Source organism: Paralichthys olivaceus, chromosome 18 (assembly GCF_024713975.1).
Source record: "Paralichthys olivaceus isolate ysfri-2021 chromosome 18, ASM2471397v2, whole genome shotgun sequence".
Classification (NCBI taxonomy): domain Eukaryota; kingdom Metazoa; phylum Chordata; class Actinopteri; order Pleuronectiformes; family Paralichthyidae; genus Paralichthys; species Paralichthys olivaceus.
Window position 1 is genome coordinate 7,858,842 of NC_091110.1, and position 17,330 is coordinate 7,876,171.

General features: G+C 39.3%; 1 protein-coding gene across 1 annotated transcript in view; it reads right to left on the minus strand.

The window, feature by feature from the left end:
* Window positions 1-222: 222 nt before the first annotated feature.
* Window positions 223-17,330, minus strand: part of col27a1a (collagen, type XXVII, alpha 1a) — a 65,313-nt gene continuing 48,205 nt past the window's right edge. Inside the window, exons 28-61 of the mRNA XM_020081628.2 lie at window positions 17,124-17,177; window positions 13,772-13,825; window positions 13,450-13,494; window positions 12,809-12,853; window positions 12,454-12,507; window positions 10,756-10,809; window positions 10,317-10,370; window positions 10,157-10,210; window positions 10,004-10,057; window positions 9,763-9,870; window positions 9,579-9,632; window positions 9,359-9,466; window positions 9,178-9,231; window positions 9,003-9,056; window positions 8,509-8,565; window positions 8,347-8,400; window positions 8,214-8,267; window positions 8,075-8,128; window positions 7,479-7,532; window positions 7,150-7,257; window positions 6,646-6,753; window positions 6,366-6,473; window positions 6,214-6,267; window positions 4,988-5,050; window positions 4,840-4,893; window positions 4,720-4,755; window positions 4,571-4,588; window positions 4,312-4,347; window positions 4,191-4,217; window positions 4,007-4,057; window positions 3,751-3,919; window positions 3,547-3,656; window positions 3,236-3,454; window positions 223-2,696 (exon numbers count right to left, since the gene is read on the minus strand). Coding sequence (XP_019937187.2) covers window positions 2,550-2,696; window positions 3,236-3,454; window positions 3,547-3,656; window positions 3,751-3,919; window positions 4,007-4,057; window positions 4,191-4,217; window positions 4,312-4,347; window positions 4,571-4,588; window positions 4,720-4,755; window positions 4,840-4,893; window positions 4,988-5,050; window positions 6,214-6,267; window positions 6,366-6,473; window positions 6,646-6,753; window positions 7,150-7,257; window positions 7,479-7,532; window positions 8,075-8,128; window positions 8,214-8,267; window positions 8,347-8,400; window positions 8,509-8,565; window positions 9,003-9,056; window positions 9,178-9,231; window positions 9,359-9,466; window positions 9,579-9,632; window positions 9,763-9,870; window positions 10,004-10,057; window positions 10,157-10,210; window positions 10,317-10,370; window positions 10,756-10,809; window positions 12,454-12,507; window positions 12,809-12,853; window positions 13,450-13,494; window positions 13,772-13,825; window positions 17,124-17,177 — 2,427 coding nt within the window. The 3' untranslated portion in view covers window positions 223-2,549. The remainder of the gene's footprint in view (window positions 2,697-3,235; window positions 3,455-3,546; window positions 3,657-3,750; window positions 3,920-4,006; window positions 4,058-4,190; window positions 4,218-4,311; window positions 4,348-4,570; window positions 4,589-4,719; window positions 4,756-4,839; window positions 4,894-4,987; window positions 5,051-6,213; window positions 6,268-6,365; window positions 6,474-6,645; window positions 6,754-7,149; window positions 7,258-7,478; window positions 7,533-8,074; window positions 8,129-8,213; window positions 8,268-8,346; window positions 8,401-8,508; window positions 8,566-9,002; window positions 9,057-9,177; window positions 9,232-9,358; window positions 9,467-9,578; window positions 9,633-9,762; window positions 9,871-10,003; window positions 10,058-10,156; window positions 10,211-10,316; window positions 10,371-10,755; window positions 10,810-12,453; window positions 12,508-12,808; window positions 12,854-13,449; window positions 13,495-13,771; window positions 13,826-17,123; window positions 17,178-17,330) is intronic.

Genomic DNA, 17,330 nt, shown 5'->3' on the forward strand with positions numbered 1-17,330 from the left:
CATAACTCTTTTTCAGATCTTCAGTGAAATTAAAGATATGCAGCTGTACCTTAGAAACTTGTTTGGCTTACATATATCAATACAGGTTGTGTAAAATTGCTTATGTAGAAATTGCAAAAGTGATAAAAACATTTATAAATTAATTGTATGCATCAGGTACTTTATTTGATTTGTTTGTAGGTATTCCAGCTACGTAATAGCTAAAAAGTAATCATCCACACACAAATTGAAAGTATTTATTGAACAAATGGACACTGAGCAATGAATAAAGTAGAAAGGCAAAGGATGTAGAGACCAGAAATGGATTTGTTCAGAGTTTGATGACTTACTGTATTTGGCTTCCAAACAGATTTCGAATGATAGAGGAAGGCAATAGAAAACCTTTACTCCAAGTGATGTGTAAAAATGTGAGGTATTCTGATCTCGTTTTAATGTCTACAACAGATTTACAAAAAAAAAAGGAGAATCAATTTTCACATATTTGCATAATTCCTTAAAACACAAGTTATAGTATAGCACAGAGTCCTGGTACAGTACATGGTTGATTATCATAGAGGAAAAACAACATAAAGCATTATAACAAAAATTAAAAAAATAAAAGATAATTAACATTGTAATAAATTTGTTCTCTGGAGCCCCAAATTTACACATAAAAATCTATTAACTCCAAGACCAGTTGGGCGAACTGATATATAAAGATGTCATAAAGAGTAGTATTGCTTGACCAACAGATATTTGCTCAGTCGGCCACCACCACGTTAACAACATTAAATAACATTAAATTAGCAAGAGGGGATCCACTGTATACAGCAAGATTTGCACAATTATACACACTTGTGTCCAGCTACAACAAAGAAACTTTCATTTAATCATAACTATCTCCACTACATGTGTTTCTAAAATATTACATACAGCTGTGGGGGGGCTTTGTACAGAAAAAAAAAAGTTTTTTATTCATAAAAAATACTTAAACCCTGTGATTTACACTGGATACAAAAGGAGAATCTGTTTTTGTAGTTTTTAAAGTTATTTTTAAAATATTTTCCCTCAGAATAAATTGCAACATTGAAATAAATTGTATAGTTGGTGACTATTAGGGAACTATGGATGGGATATTACTGTTGTAGTGGATTATGGAAGCTATGACAATATACAGACTTTATTTTTAAATCTAGGCAAGCATGCACAAAAAAACATCAGAATAGTTTAGAAAAGTGGTGTAATTACAGCACTATGATTAGCACCTTAGATAATTCACTTAGCACCATGCATTAGAGAGAAGTTGGGATTCAAAAGATGACGCTTTATTTTGATTCCTGGACCCAGTCTCCTCTCTCCTGTGGCTCAGTTCTCCTCTAAGGATTTCCTGTATTTGTGATCTGTCTACTGTGAATAAGGTAGACACTCCTGGTCCCATGTGTTGCTGAGTAAATAATAACTTCTACCCTTCTACTTTTTTCTATTTTTATGTAAAGGGGATTTTAAGCCTTATATCACGGTCCACAGTAGCAGAGAAATTAATAAAACACTTCTGAGAACTAGAGCTCTATACTCTTAGGTATATTTTTCTTTTAATGTCCACAACTACATATATTCTCCCCAATCATCAGTGGCATCTGGTTCAATTGAGTATAGCAAGAATAGAAACAAAAAAAAAAAGTATTAAATGCACTGACCCATGTGGACAGTTTGTGTGCATTTGTTTGTGGCTTCAGACGTAATTAACTGAGAGTTGACTGAAGGTTATTCCCACGTTAGAGAGGAATCTGAAGGCTCTCATTTTGAGAATTATTAAATCCAGATGTATTTATGCAAATGAGCCTGCCTCTGGAAAAGTTCACACGAGCAAGATCACGAGGAGATGAGCACCAAGGGCAAATAGAATAGCACCCCTGAAAAATCCTTCCATATTAGTTTAAAATATCAAATTATCTTCTCATTTTCTATTGCACTTGAAGATTATTTCTTTACATAAGATATACATGTATAAAAGTTATAATAATAAGCATACTTATATATATATACATTTAAATGATCCCAATTACTTTAATTCTTCTCTTCTGACAGAACTGAATTCCTGGTATTTCCAAAAAAGTACACACAGTATACAAACTGTATATAAAAATAAGTTACTATAATGTCCGCTGATTGACTTGGCCTTGTTCTCCCTTCATTCAGCAATGTTCCAGAGAGATTGTGTGGCATAGAGCCTTTTTTTCTCCAAGCAGTTGTACTTGTTGAGATCCTTCTTGAAGAGCTTGAAGAAGCTTTTGCCGTATTGAGAAGCCATTAGTGCAAGAACTCCCCTGCTCCTCCTCAGATCTTCTTTGCCCCCCTTGCTTCCCATGCGTCCTCCCTCTGTGTCTGCAGTCCAATGGGAATTTGGCAGAGTGAAGCAGGATCTGTTTGGGAGGGCGGGACTTGATCTCGCTAGGGCAGTGTTTGGGCGTGGATTAAAGGAGACTGCTCCGATCTCCACGTCTGCACAAAGATGTCATCAAGGGGTGATCATCCATCCCATCATGGTCCGAGGAGTGACACTGCAGCCCTCACAGGAAACACACAGGACCTACTTCTAGGTGGTAACGTGAGCCAGGAGGGGAGTTCGGAAAGTTGAAGACGTCGACCACAGGGAGTAGGGTGGGGTCCAGCGAGTGGAACACAAAATGGGTCTGGTGCCAGCGACCATCTCTTATCTGAAACCCAAATAGATGATGCATTTAGTAGCCCAAGGCAAAACGATGGTTTAGTTATCTGCACCAAGGGGGTTATGTTTTCACCAGTCCATTTGTGTGTTTGTCTGTCAGCCAGATTACTCAAATGGACTTCCTCAAAACGTGGTTGAAAGATGGGACATGGGTCACGGGAGAACCCATCAAATTTTGGTGCAGATCTGGACAATTTCAGGATTCTTTTTTCACTTTCCTTAACATTGTAAGATACAACATATTTTAATGTTTTCTCCTATTTCACAAGCAATAATGCATGGATCTTTATAAATAAATCCTGCACATTCAGAGAATTGATATTTGTGAGCATGTGCAATTTGGTGCAGATCAATATATAAATTTATATCTAGCGGATTTAAATCTGACTTTATAGGTGGACTGTTGGGCCTTAGCGGAGGTGTATGCTCTACTAATCACAATTCTAGTTTGATATGTTGTGAAAGTCTGAAAGTCAATAATGACACAAACTACAAAACATTTAACTGCATGTCAGATCTTATTCGTACCATGCAGGAGTCTTCTATGACTTCTGGCTCAAGCTCTCCTCCTGCCTCGAACACCTCCCCACTCCAAGCTTTGAATCTCACAGACCCCTGAGCAACGGGCTGATCCTCAGCTGCCCCCCAAATGGAGACGTTCAGGCAGTGGATGATGACGTGCTGCACGGCCTCTGAACTCAGCAGGTGTAGGAAATTCATCTGGACACGACCAACGCTGATTGTTGGCTGAAAGAAAGACGTTGGTTAACAAGCCTGTTTTGTGCTTTTTATAATCTTGTAGACTTTGCTATTATCATTTTGGTTGTTGTTTTAAATACCTTGGAGACCGTTACTGGCTTCAGGCATGTCTGTCCACCTCCAGTAAAGTTGCAGGAGACTTCTATTGTATCTGACGCACAGCCCAGGTTGGGGTCAATCCAATAAGTGCCTAAAAAATGCAAAAACATTTTGGGATCCTTTGCATATTTGTTGTAAATCTCCTGTCCATCTCTGTCTCCAACACAACACTGACACACACTTACCATCATTTAACTTCTGTTCACAGCTGTGCAGGTCCCTGCAGATGCGGGCAGGGTTGTCCCGAGTTCCCAGGGGGTTCTTCAGGCTCTGGATCAGGTTACTGAGGTAGTGGAGGGTCTTAAAGATCTCTGCGCCCTGGTCCAACGTTGGCAGGTCCATCACTGGCTTATTCTGGACAAAAAAAAAAGACCAGTTTGTACAGTTTTCAATGGATCCGAATCAGAAGGATGCAGATGTTCAAGGTCATTCTCCACTGACCTCAGTCCTGAGTGAGGTGTGTGAATCCATGTACAAAAGTCCGTCTTCTTTCTGCAGCACAAAAACAAAATCCTAAAGTGTTTGATTTCATCAGTGCAATTGTCTCACATTACAGTGTAGTTTAACCGACCCATTAGAACTCATTATTAAATGTAATGAAATGATCAAACACAACATGTCTTACAAATGATGGAGGGACACTCAGGGGACCCTAAAAAGCAGAGAAATAAAAGGATTATTCAGACAATGAATCATGCAACTCAAATATGACATCATGTAAAAACCTAAAAAGGTGGAAGACTTACTGGAAGTCCAGGGGGTCCACGAGGTCCTGGAGATCCCTAATAAAGAAGAAAACACAAATAATGGATCAGCTTATGTTATTAAGTGCCCACGGTTATTTAAATGATTTCCTTGTGTTTAAATTGTTTCTTTTACTTATTCATTACCTTTTACCTAGTGTGTATTCAGTCTAAAACTTCCCATAGTGGGACTAATAAAGAACTATCTTATCTCATCTCATCTTATTTGTAACTACAAAACTACAGTGCAAAGCAAACATACCGCTGGTCCTTGTAATCCCTGCAGAGAGAGAGAAAAAACGTATCTTTAGCCTGACAATTGTCATCAAATCTTCTTTTAACACAGCAAATAATGTAAACAAACAATACAAATGAAAAGCACAGATGTGGTAAGACAACCAGAAGACTCACAGTTTCTCCACGATTGCCCTTCTCTCCTCTTGGACCCTGTAAAGAGATGCACACAGTCATTAACCTGAAGAACAAAAGCTGATAGAATTTCAAGCTTCTATTTTTCTGTATGATACATACTGCACTTCCATTGGGGCCAATAATTCCCATAGGGCCAATTACTCCTCCTTTGCCCTGATGGAGAAAAAAAGGGAGGAGAAAAAGGATGAAAAGGGCCCTCTGCATTTTATCTTTGTAATCACGATCATTAAATTACGAGTCTATTTACCATTGTGCCCTGTGGCCCTTTCGGACCCCGTACGCCCTTTGGTCCAAAGTCTCCTGGAGGTCCCTGCATACAGCCGTGACAAATATTTCATCTCTTTAAAACTATAACACTTGATGGCAATTTTGCAAAATGTCTTGTTACACACATATTTATATATCTTATTATATCTATAGGTCCTCAAGGAACATCTGACAACACTAACTGTTTCCATTCAGCTTTCCTAACAAACTTTGGCTTTGTTCTCTGTAATGATTTCAGAACAGATCTTTACTGACACACAACCAAGAGTCAGACGCGTGATAGATGCTTGTGTCGTACAGCAACTGTGTAAATCATTAAAGGGATTATATGGAACAGATCACTGGCAAGAAGTGAGGAGGAATTTTACTGGCTTGCTTCAAAGAGTAGCTGTGGTGATGGGGGGTGGGGGAGCAGTCTGTGATTTGGAAACAGAGTAACTGTCACTGGATAGACTTTTAATTTGTGTCAAAAACTGTGTGAAACAGACTTTACACATAGAATACACACACACACATTGTCACTGTGAAAAGCTCAGCTGAGTCAGGGACAAAACAAGACACATTTTCAGTGGTTACACACTTTCTTAAAGACGCCATAGGTTTGAATAATATGGGGGAATTTTTGGCGCTTTGTTTCCTTTCTGTGGCAAAGTCAGTCACCTCCACACTTTCATTTCAATCATTCTTTTTTTTAGTGGTCTAGGGTTTCAAGGTTTGTGTGTGAAATAATCAGGAGTAAAATGGTTTGATAAGGATAAGAGTTGGATCAGAATCAAATTTTCTGCATTGTAAACACAAGGTGATGCCATATTAGTGTAATGAATGGAGAAGTCGCCCCTCGCCCTTCTCAGCTACTGAAATCTTGTGTTAGTTAGGCACCGAAATGTGGCACAAAAAGGAACGGATCAAGTAGCCAAAGACATTAAACAGAATTTAATCATTCATGAACAATAAATTACAAAAGTAAACTGCTGAGAAGTTAAACAACTGTTTCTGAAATCAGCTTGACACTCCATCTAGATTTCAGTGGCTCATTTATTCATCAAAATGACAGTTAAATCGTTTTTGGACCATATTTAAACTAGTTAGTGTAGCCACAGTGGATGACTTGATTTTTTATTTTTAATGGCGAACAAACATGATGTTTAATGACTCACTTGAGCTACATCTGTGTTGTTATGTGTTGTTGTTTGGTATTGAACTTACCCTTGGTCCAAAAACACCCAGAATTCCTGGAAAACCTGGTCCCCCTGTATCGCCCTGAACAAGAATTCAGTCAAGAATCAAAAAACAAAAGTCATTTTTAAAAAGAACATAATGTCACGAAATTTGAATGTTAAGTGTGTGTGGCTACTCACAGGTTGTCCTTTAGGTCCTTGGTCTCCCTGTAACCCTGGTAGCCCCATTCCACCTCTGAAGCCTTTTTTCCCAGGAGGTCCACTCTGGCCTCGAAGACCCCGCTCACCCTGGATGAATGAAACAATGATCAAATGAGTGAGGACAACTCATGAACAGTTCATTAACTATTTCTGCATTCATCTGATAATAAAACATACAACTGCAAATTGTATCTAAAATTATGACTTTTATCCTTTTTATGCACTGCTAACTTGAATGCATTCTACAATTCCACTTTACCTTTGGTCCAATGCCCCCCTGATCACCTGGGAGTCCTGGGACGCCAGTTTTACCATGTGAGCCAGCTTTGCCGGGAAGACCAGCCTCCCCATCATCCCCATGCTCTCCCTAGATACGTAATGAGAAAATGGGATGAAGAACAATCTTCCCTTAAACAAACAATAAACAGATTTTTCTCCTGACAGTAGATCAAAAATGACAATAGTCTCCCCAGAGGATCAAGCCTTTGATTTCAAAAACTCTTTTAGTTCTCGTTGACATTATCCATTATCTGATCACTCTCATGGTTCCAAGGTGATAAACCATTTGAAAAAGTTACAGCAGGTTTAATTCATTTATTAACCAACCTCGAAAGTTGTTTTTCTTCTGTTCAACACATTTTCATTGTGTAGTACAATGAATATTTATTCCTCTAGGAATTGATAGAAGGACGGAACTGTTAGTTATTCAAATAGGATAATTAAAATTAGTGAACTGATTATTAAGATTCCTTGTTTGTCTCACCGGCATGCCTTTACTGCCATCCTTCCCTGGGACTCCATCGATCCCTGGAGCACCCTCCAGTCCCTCTCGACCCACCACACCTCTGGGACCAGAAGGACCACCCCCACCCTGAAGAGAAGAGAGGCCTTATCAGAGATATACACCAAGCGTGATGATGTGTTATTGGCTTATTTTTCATCTATCCTCACATACAATTTACTCTGTATATATTAATCTATTTATGACATTTTAATTTTCAAGCATACTCGTCATGGATACAAACATTTTAAAGGTTGAGAGTTTAATACTGTGTAGATGTGGATGTAGTGTATAAAGAATCATTGTCCTACCTCTGTTCCTCTGGTTCCTTTTTGTCCGTTCTGACCCTTTTTGCCTTTCTGACCCTGAATAAAGAGAACTTGTGTTAAAGGTAAAGTGATTTTTATTTTGCAATGCCACTGTTAATCTGTGCTAATAACCCACAATGACCCTATAACAGCTGCAAACTCATCTGATTTCAACACACTAAGAAGTTCTCAAGCCAGAAGTAACAAATGACATTGCACTACTTCTGTATTGTTCTTATTCTTATTAATGTTTTCATATTCATTCAGACTGATTAATTACCTCCTCACTGGAATTGGTGTTTCTGTTGGATCTTTGCTGTATTAGCTAACTTTCTTACTTTGCCAGAAACCTACTATTATTTCTGCAACCTCACAAAAAAGGTCAAAAAATCATTTTCTACCTGCTTTACTTACACATTTAACTTACGTCAACCCAAACATGAACATCTAAGGCACTCATGGAAGGTTTAACAACAGACGCAGCGAGGATTTGGACAGTAGTTAATGCAGTATGGCTGATATATAAGATGGAATATCAAATCGTGACTCATCAAACCATCTTCTAACACACACAAAATGTTTCTGTTTGACTTTCTTACTTGATCTCCTTTGGCCCCTTTGTGTCCTTGTTGCCCACGAGGTCCAGGGTGTCCCTGAAATTAACATCATGATAATGAAAGCACATCAAGATAATAAGTCTGAGAACTGAATGTGGAAATCACAACCTCTGAAACTCACAGGTTGACCAGGAGCTCCAGGCCTGCCTCTCTGTCCATCCAGACCAATTTGACCCTGCGCAAAGAGAAACAGATTATTAACACTGTGATCCCTGAAGAGTAATTTTAAGAGAATCTGGAGTGATGGGACTTACTTTGTATCCCGGATCTCCTGATTCCCCTCTTTCCCCTCTGTCACCGGGAGGACCCTGATGAAACATGAAACATAAGAGTAAAATGTAAATGATTTGTTTTCTGCAGCCATGTACCAGACAAACGGTAAGAAGAGGGAGAAAAGTAAGTCAGGTGTGACTTACTATGTCACCTGGAGGACCAGGAGGACCCTCTACTTTTCCATCATCCCCCTGCTCACCCTGCAGATAAAAAACAGAACAGTGGAAGTTATTAAACATATATTATAAAACATCCACGATATGTCAGTGCACTGTTTCTTACAAACGCCTTGTAAAATACTGTTTGTGTATGCTATCTTTTAAATGTGCAGAAAACAGCTCACTCTAGATTTTTTTTTAAATTGAACAGCATGATGTTTCTGCAGCAGGTTATTTTAGATGGAAAGTATTTGCATATAAAAGCAACCAAAACAAGGCTAAGCAGAACAAGCTGCCAGGTGAGAGAGGAATATTTTGGCATGTCTGTTTCATAAGCATTTGCTGTTTCTGATCCATTTTAGCTCATTTGTGTCCAATCCTAACTTTATAAAGGCTTCTTTTGGGATGCTCTAGGAACAGACTGAGGATAGGAAGAGTAATCACAGACCAGTATTACACATAACGTGAACAAGGTGTACCTTTTCCGCTTTTGGTCCTGGAGGCCCCATGGGGCCCTGTGATCCCTGATGGCCCTGAAATGACAGTTACAAGAAACTGTTATTTGAAAATACTTCACCTAATAACTATAACAGGCTTGTTTTAATGTCCATACACATTCAGTCACATACTCATGATACAGAGGGTTAATTTTACCTCATAACCTGCAAGACCAGGTTCTCCCTGTTGACCCATTCGACCAGGAGCTCCCTAAAGTGAGCAAATGTTGTCAATCACACAATCAGTATTTTAAAACTATAGATGATGTTTTAACTCAATACTAAAATGATTTTAGAAGTGATTGATAAATATCTCTTTCATTACTGTTCCACTTTACCACGTGTCCAATTGTTCCTCTCGATCCCTTCGGTCCAACAAAACCTGGCGGCCCCGTCTTCCCCACTGGCCCAGTCTCCCCAAGGTGACCTAGATGACCTTTAGCACCCTGAATATACACAAGAAATAAATTACAGAATAGCTGACCACACTGCAATTCTGAGCCACTGTGTGTGAATATAGGTTGTTGAGGTATCAACAACGGGATCTGACATTAATACCTTTGAGCCTAGTTTGCCTCTTTCTCCAATTTTGCCAGGTTTCCCTTCTGGACCCTGTGACAAGAAAACAAAACATAAACAGAGGGTGAGATTTGAGAATCGGTGAAAGTCAGTCTGCAGGATCAGCATCTCACTCTACCTCTCTGTATGTGTGTGTATTTAAGCAGAGAGACAGGTGACTTACTCTGACGCCAGTGAGCCCAGGACTTCCAGGTGGGCCCTCCTTTCCCTTTAGTCCAATTTCACCCTTTTCTCCTGTATCGCCCTCCTGACCCATGTCACCTTTTTCACCCTAAGAATATAAACATAAAACATTACCTTTTAATTGTTTATACCTAAAAGATGTAAAAAGAGATAATACGTATGAAGCCTTCATATCCTTATGATATGACCTAAGAGAAAGATATTTTGGGAAAACATCTCACCTTGGTTCCATCTGGACCGGCTTGACCACCTTCTCCCTCTAGGCCTGGTTCTCCCTGTTCACAGAGACACAAACATATATATACAAGTTAATTTAGTGAAGAGCTCTTCCTATTAAGAATGAATATTTAAAGGTTTAATGCTGATAAATGTACCCGCTGTCCTATTAGTCCCTGTTCTCCGATGTTCCCAGCAGGTCCAATGGCTCCCTGACACACATGGACACTTATTAAACTTTGAAGTAAAAGTATATCTTGCAAAGAGAGAGAGAAAAAAATAAATCCACATAAAAACCGCAGCAATTTATCGTCTTACCTTCTCCCCTGGCTCGCCTGGCAGTCCTGGCTCCCCCACCTTGCCTGGAGGACCCTTATAAATAAGGAGAAATCAGAGAGAGGAAAACGTTGAATGATTTTTGGCAAGATTAATGGCTAATGACTCTTTGGCGTTAGATATGAACAATATGTCGGGTGAGTTCCATGACGTACTGTCATGAAAAGGAGGAGGGAGAGGGACACCTTTGTAATGTGGGTTTATTAATTGAATTGGACAGATTACTTCAATCAGAGTGTTATTCACTGTGGTAGGGTGAACAACAGATGTCACATATTTTATCATTTAATCGACTCAATACCCTTTGTGTGTTTCTGTGTGTTTGTGTATGTATGAACACCAGCGATTTTATGCATGTGTAAGATGTGTGCATGTCATTTAGCATGTGTGTGTGTGTGTGTGTCTTTGCAAAGTCTCTCACCTTTTGACCTATCTCTCCCAGCAGTCCCACAGTCCCTGGTGGCCCAGATGGTCCCTATATGTGACAGTATGTTGGAAAATACTTGAATGATTAGGTTATAGTTGTATCACACCAATAAACATCAGATCTCATTACAAAAAAACTAGAAATCTCTGGCTAATGTTGGCTATGGATGAGCCAGCGGAAGATAAATCACTTAAGCATCTGCACACAGTTTGACTTTGACTGTAATCTGTCACTAATTATGCTTCAAAAACACTGTGGCATCCGCACGACTACTTCTTAACCTCAGCGCATGTGAACAATGGCTGCTCCCTGGTTGACTTGCATCCAGTCCAAACAATAGTAATGATATAACAAAAGTCACCTGTGTGGTCTTTAGCCCAAAGAACGTTAACAACAGGGCTCAGAAATGAATTGTTTATCAGTTAAAGCAGCTGTGCAGCATAAGAGATGAAACAATGGAGAAAGACTGGGAGGGAAAACAAGATTCTTTTCAATATGTATATATAAAATGGAGGATTCCTACAAAGAAACTCCACTTTAATTGAATCTTTGTGTACAGTGTGGCCTTCCTAAGAAAGCTAAGCAGTCACACAACTGTTAACGATGCTTTTCTAATCACCCAATGACACCTCACAAAAAATCGTAAAATAAAAATATGAATAATTAAGGTAAAACATAGGCTCAAATCATGTTAAGAAGCAAAGATGCCTAACAGTACATGTGTAAACTCAAGTACAACTAAAGGTACAGATGTGATTCATTGTTTTTGGTTGAAGACCAGATTGTTTGATTGTGTGTTAGATAAGTCTGGGATGGTGGTGGAGGTTTTCACGCACAGTTTACTACTTCATTATGTGTGGTAGGCATATGCACAGTAGCTTTGTTTATAATTTTGATAATAAAAGAACAGTTTGAAGTTTGGAATGATGAGGTTTGGTATCATATATGTCTGCTTGCCCCTTGAAGTGTCCCAGGAGAGATTAGCCAATGTTTTATTAACACCAATGAAAACAAAAAGGAAATGGTTGCCTGTTCTATAATTTGTGAGCTAAACTCTCCATGCATTCATTCTGACACTTTTCCTGTCCCTTTATTCCCGCTCAGCCCCTCTCACTGCTCATAAAGTACAACCACAAGAATGACAGCAAATCTTTTACGGTAAAGGTTTTATCCATTACGACAATTTTCAAGTTCACTTTCCCTGCAAGTTAAGCTATTTAGCACATCTATAAATAAGATGCTTCTTTAAAAAAAAATCCATTTCCCTTGCATGCTTGAAATTTAATCTGCTGCCACTTCTGAGGAGATGTGTGACGGATGAGACAATTCTTTGGCTGCTACGGAGGAAACATTTAATACAGACAAATATATTTTTAATAAGCACTAAAATATGTCTCATAAACTACTTCCTGGCTATGATGCTTTTGACTTAACAGAGTTGGGCAAAAAGAACCAGGCTGCTGTGTTTTGCCAAAAAGAAATTAATAAAACCAGCATGGCTGTGAAGAAGGGAGAGCAGAAGTTTGACTATAGAGGATACGTGAGGGTGACAATACTGCAATATATTAATTGAGAAAACAGAAGGAGAGAAAGAATGATGGGACTGACGCAGCCAAGGAGGTGATGAGGAAGAGCAAACAGGAGAGAAATATAAAATATATACAAAACAGGGAGATGGATGGAGGCTCGTACCGGCTCGCCTGCTATTCCCTTGTCCCCTGGAGGTCCTGAGGGCCCTTGGATACCCTGAAGACAGAAGGGTCAGTGAGCTCACCCACACTTCTCTCATCTAATACATACATGTGTGATCTTTCATTTGTCACTGTGATATAATGATCAGCAAAACAATACATGGATTGTTAATCGGTATGGGTGAGGAAAGAATCCATTCAATTTTGGTGGGGAGCCAAGATTCTTTTGTTCACCTATTTTAAAATTGCAAGATGCACTCAACCATTCTAGTTAATCAATGTAATACATTTATACAGTATATAAATACAATGTAGTCTATGCAGAATGCAATGCTTGTTATTATGTGTGAACTCACAGGAAAACCTTTAGGCCCAGTTTCCCCAGCCTCTCCGATCTTCCCCTGCAGGAACAGAAGAAAAAGATTTGTAAATAAATAACTGTATATGGGACAGGATGAATTCTATCAAGACTTACTGGGACTTTTTAAAGAGATGAGGCTGTGTGGACAATAAACCTTGACTTTGATTCTTCGCTGAATGAAGGGATGTTTACTTGTTTGATAAAAGTATATATACAATCTTTTCTCTTGCTTTATATGATTCAACATCTGTAATGTATTTCTATTTGCCCCAAAGTGCCTCTGCAACTTTAGATTGACAAATCTTTCTAAGAATAAACATGAGTGTTTTTCAGTGGTGGTGATGGGGAGGAGTTTCAGAGGTGCAGTTTAATTGCAGGCTGAGTAAATACTCTCAAATTTCACCAGTGAGCTGTGAAAACAGCTGTGTGCGCTCCACTCTCACATATGTAAATCTGGCAGAAACCTCCCAAGGACTGTTTTCTCCCTCAATGTTATATGTCGTTTCTGACTGTGGGCCTCCATCACGTCGGCCTTCTAAATCACGTTGATCCCTTGTCTCTCCAGGGGCACATAAGTACCAAGAATATATGACAGGAAGGAGTGGGAAAGTATAGAAGTACCCAAGTGTGCTTTACCTGTGGTCCAGGGAAACCTAATTTTCCTGGAGGACCATCAAGACCCTGTGGAGAGAGAAGGATGAGAGATAGCTGAGTTGAGAAATAGTTTACAGTATTTCCTGTGCTTTGAGTGGATGGAGAAGATGTGCAGCTTGCTGTTTTTGGTGCATGTGATGCATTTTTCCTCTTGAGAATCTTTTATGTTTACAGGAGGAATCAATTTATGCTGTTTTATGATCGCTAATGGTCATAACTCGTGTGCCTGCACAGTTTGACTTCATGAATGTTTCTTCTTTTGTATATTAACAACAAAATTCAAACGAATGTGCACATTTCTTACCTTCTTGCCCTCTAACCCCATCTCTCCTGTTGGACCGTCAGGCCCTATCGCTCCCTGAAACACAAGACAGTTGTCATTTCACCAACAGAGGTCACTGTAACACAGCCTGACAGCCACAACATAGCGTAAATAAACATCTCAATTGTAAGACACTGACATGACAGAGTCCATGTGACTGTACCTGTAAACTACTCTTTTCAGGGTTAAATAAGTAAATATGTTGTGTTCACTTGTGTGTAAAAGTGAATTTGTGTATATGTGAATACAGGCCAGTGTAGGAATGGCTATACTTCTCTCTATAAGATGTCACATATGGCAATGAAAGCCACTGGTCTATGAACTTGCACTTGCATATCTTATCACATTCTAGAATCAGGGTATAACGTCAGATACAGAGTGTTCACACTTAAACACACACACACCGTCAGAACAGTGTGACTGTTTAGATTACATGGGTGTAGCTGTCAAACATCATCAATCTAAAGTGCTTAAAGGCCTGCTAGTCCAGTGAGCAGTGATATAAATGGGAGCCAGGCAGTGGACCAATACAGTCCATCTGCTGTACACCTGCACACTCTCATCTATACTGTGGAGGATGCAGGCTCACTGACATCCTTAGCATTCATGACACTCTATGATTCAATCTCAGCTATGAGTGATTATAAATAACAAGCAGTGATTTAAATGATTAACTATTGGAAAGAAAAAAAGCAAGTTTGAGGTGAAACAGCCACACAGGCAGCCGTGTTGTGAGAGTGGTTGAATGGGCGCAGTGGGAGTTTGGCCTGTGGAGAGCGCCGCTGTTCGAGGTGCTATAAGCCTATTATACATAGAGCTGGATGAGCAGCACTCATTAACATTCCTGTCTGGGGTACCTGCTACCCACTGGTTACGTTTACATAGCCTGATTAGTCGACGTGTAGGGAAAATATTTCACATTATCAGGCCAAGGGGATAACACTCAGATATCATGCTTCAAAGTTAATTAATGACCCCGAGTTACTTTCATTTGTAGCACGAGGCTGACCCTTTTCAAATAGAAGACAGACGATGAAGAAGCAGAGGCATGAATTCAAAACAATCAAACACAGCTATTTAAACCAGCTCAGGTATAAACACAAACTGCTGAGAGGGAGGACTGATGAGAATAATATGCTCCTCAATATGGAAAACATTAGCTGGGATTTGCAGGTCAGACGAGATAAGGAGTTATTAGTTAGAAAGCATGATAAGTCAGACTGGTGATTCCTCATGGCTGACGTTCAAATATTCTTTACACATACAAATGAAATGCAGACAGAAAACCAGACGGAACTCTAATACTAGTTTTCTAGTTGGTTTGACATGAACATGGGGATTTATCTAGTCTGGATTGCTCAATATTTCCATGTTAGACAACTAGTCCATGTTTCAGAGAGCAAAGCTAGTTGTTAAATCTCTGTGCCCTGTGCCTCATGCCAAGTAGTTATTATCTACAACACATGTGGTCAGAGAATCTGTGCAAACATTCTTAGTTGCATATAGTTTCATTTCATTGTAGGATGTGATATTCAAGCCAAGGACATGAAATAGAGGTGAACTTGCCAGATGAGTAATACAATCTTTAATATGGATCTCTCTTTATTATTGAGAGACGTTAAATTGTCTATTTTAGTTTTAACTTCATGTTGATTTGATGCAGTCAGACGATCCATGACTTCTTAAACAAAATCTAGTTTATTTAGGTTTTATTTACCTTAAACAATAGTAAATAGTGTGCGTTAAGAGTGTTGACTGAGTGTTTGTCTAAAGGTGAATACATTTATGTCAATAATCGAACCACCTCTGCTTCTTTTCGCTTTTGGACCAACAGAAAAAGAGTCATGAAGCAGCAGACAGATTTACTGGCAGTGGAAACTGCTGACATTAGAATTAATTGAAAACACAGCTGGAGATATCAGTGTGTCTAGGCCAACCACAGCAAGGCCAATCTCCCATAGACGCCTCTGATAAAGAAGCTCAATGCGATTCTATTCCACTTTCCAGCTGGACCAGTGGACTATAGTGATAAAGACATCTTTTAAAAAGGTCAGCTACATGGTCTGCTCTCCACAAAAAGCAAATCAAGGGACAAAGGGAATTACACCGCCAGGAACATCGGTTTTACTGTGTCATGCATCATTGCTGTGTAGTTACAGCCATCATCCTCGTTATGAGTCATTATTGTCATGAGTTATTGCCGCTAAATACTTTATAATCCACTTTAATTCCCTCTCTGAACTGTGAATTCAAGAAGATATTTGTGTTATGATGTTCTAGGGGGAAGTATTGATTTTGCAAATATGGATGAGGTGCAGATCTTCTATTGTATTACAGCCAAAACTGCAACATACAGGCAGAGTACATTTGCAATATCTTATTTTTTCTGTGTGATGCTAATGTGAAACATCTTTCCACTTTTCCTTTCCACAAGCTTTCAGAAATGTCTCAAATCTGGCGATTACTCCAGTAATATGAAGAAAAAAGTAAGAAATAAACCTTTCACTAAAAGCTCTTTAGTTTAGCATGGAAAAATAATTATAAATGTATAAAGCGCTTTTATAAACAAAGTACTTCACAGAAAGAAAAAGACACACAAAAGATTATTAATCCAACAGATGGGAACTTCAAATTCATAAAAGCTTTGCGATAAAAAACATTTTAAGAGGAAGTAGGATACGAAGGATGTTGCCTGTCTTAGCTCAATAGGTGACCTGTTCCCAGTTACAGATCTAAAAACTGCCGTTAGTCCTTTTTGTGAATGTGGCTCTCTGTAAACACGCCACAAGCTGATTCAAGCTTTTTTTTAATCCTCCCACAAATCATGTTTCTTCATGCAAATCACAAAATTTCCAACTCTCCAACACAACTTCTACCAAAGCCAGGTCCCGTTTTCCACAACAAATTAGGTAGAAAGACTGGGGGTTTTTCCTTTACGAAGCACTTATTGTTCCATTTAGAATGAAAAATGGCTTTGTTTGTTTTACGTCACTGGATCTTTTCAGCAGTTATAATGAGCACTGACTTCTGAAAAGGATGAAATAGAATCATTCTTCAACGCTGAACCCGAGAACGTGTTATGCAAGGCCTTGTGTCCATTAAAACACATGTGACATCAGCTCAGAGGCAGTCGCATAGTTATGTTTACCCACTCAAGTTTTTTCCGATGGCTCGACAACAGCGGTAGATCACACAGCGGAGCATAAAGAAAAACAGAGCAGTGATGTGTATCTGCACTCTTTGCCAAGTTTATGATCCGTTCTTAAGGCTGCAGGGAAATGATCCACTGACTGCAGGACGCCAAAGCTGCAAAAACATCAGGTGGGAAACTTACCCGCAAGCCTTTGGATCCTCTGGTACCGGCTGGCCCAGTCGCTCCAGGGGGGCCCTAGCAAACAAAAGAAAAAGGAGGATAAAGAAAGAGAAAAGAGGGGGTGAAGGAAAAAGAGGAAGATAAAACAAAGGTTTACACTGACAGAGCACAGAGCCCCTGGTTGTTGACCCTGGGGAGGGGGCAACCTGACCTCCGGAACACACTATG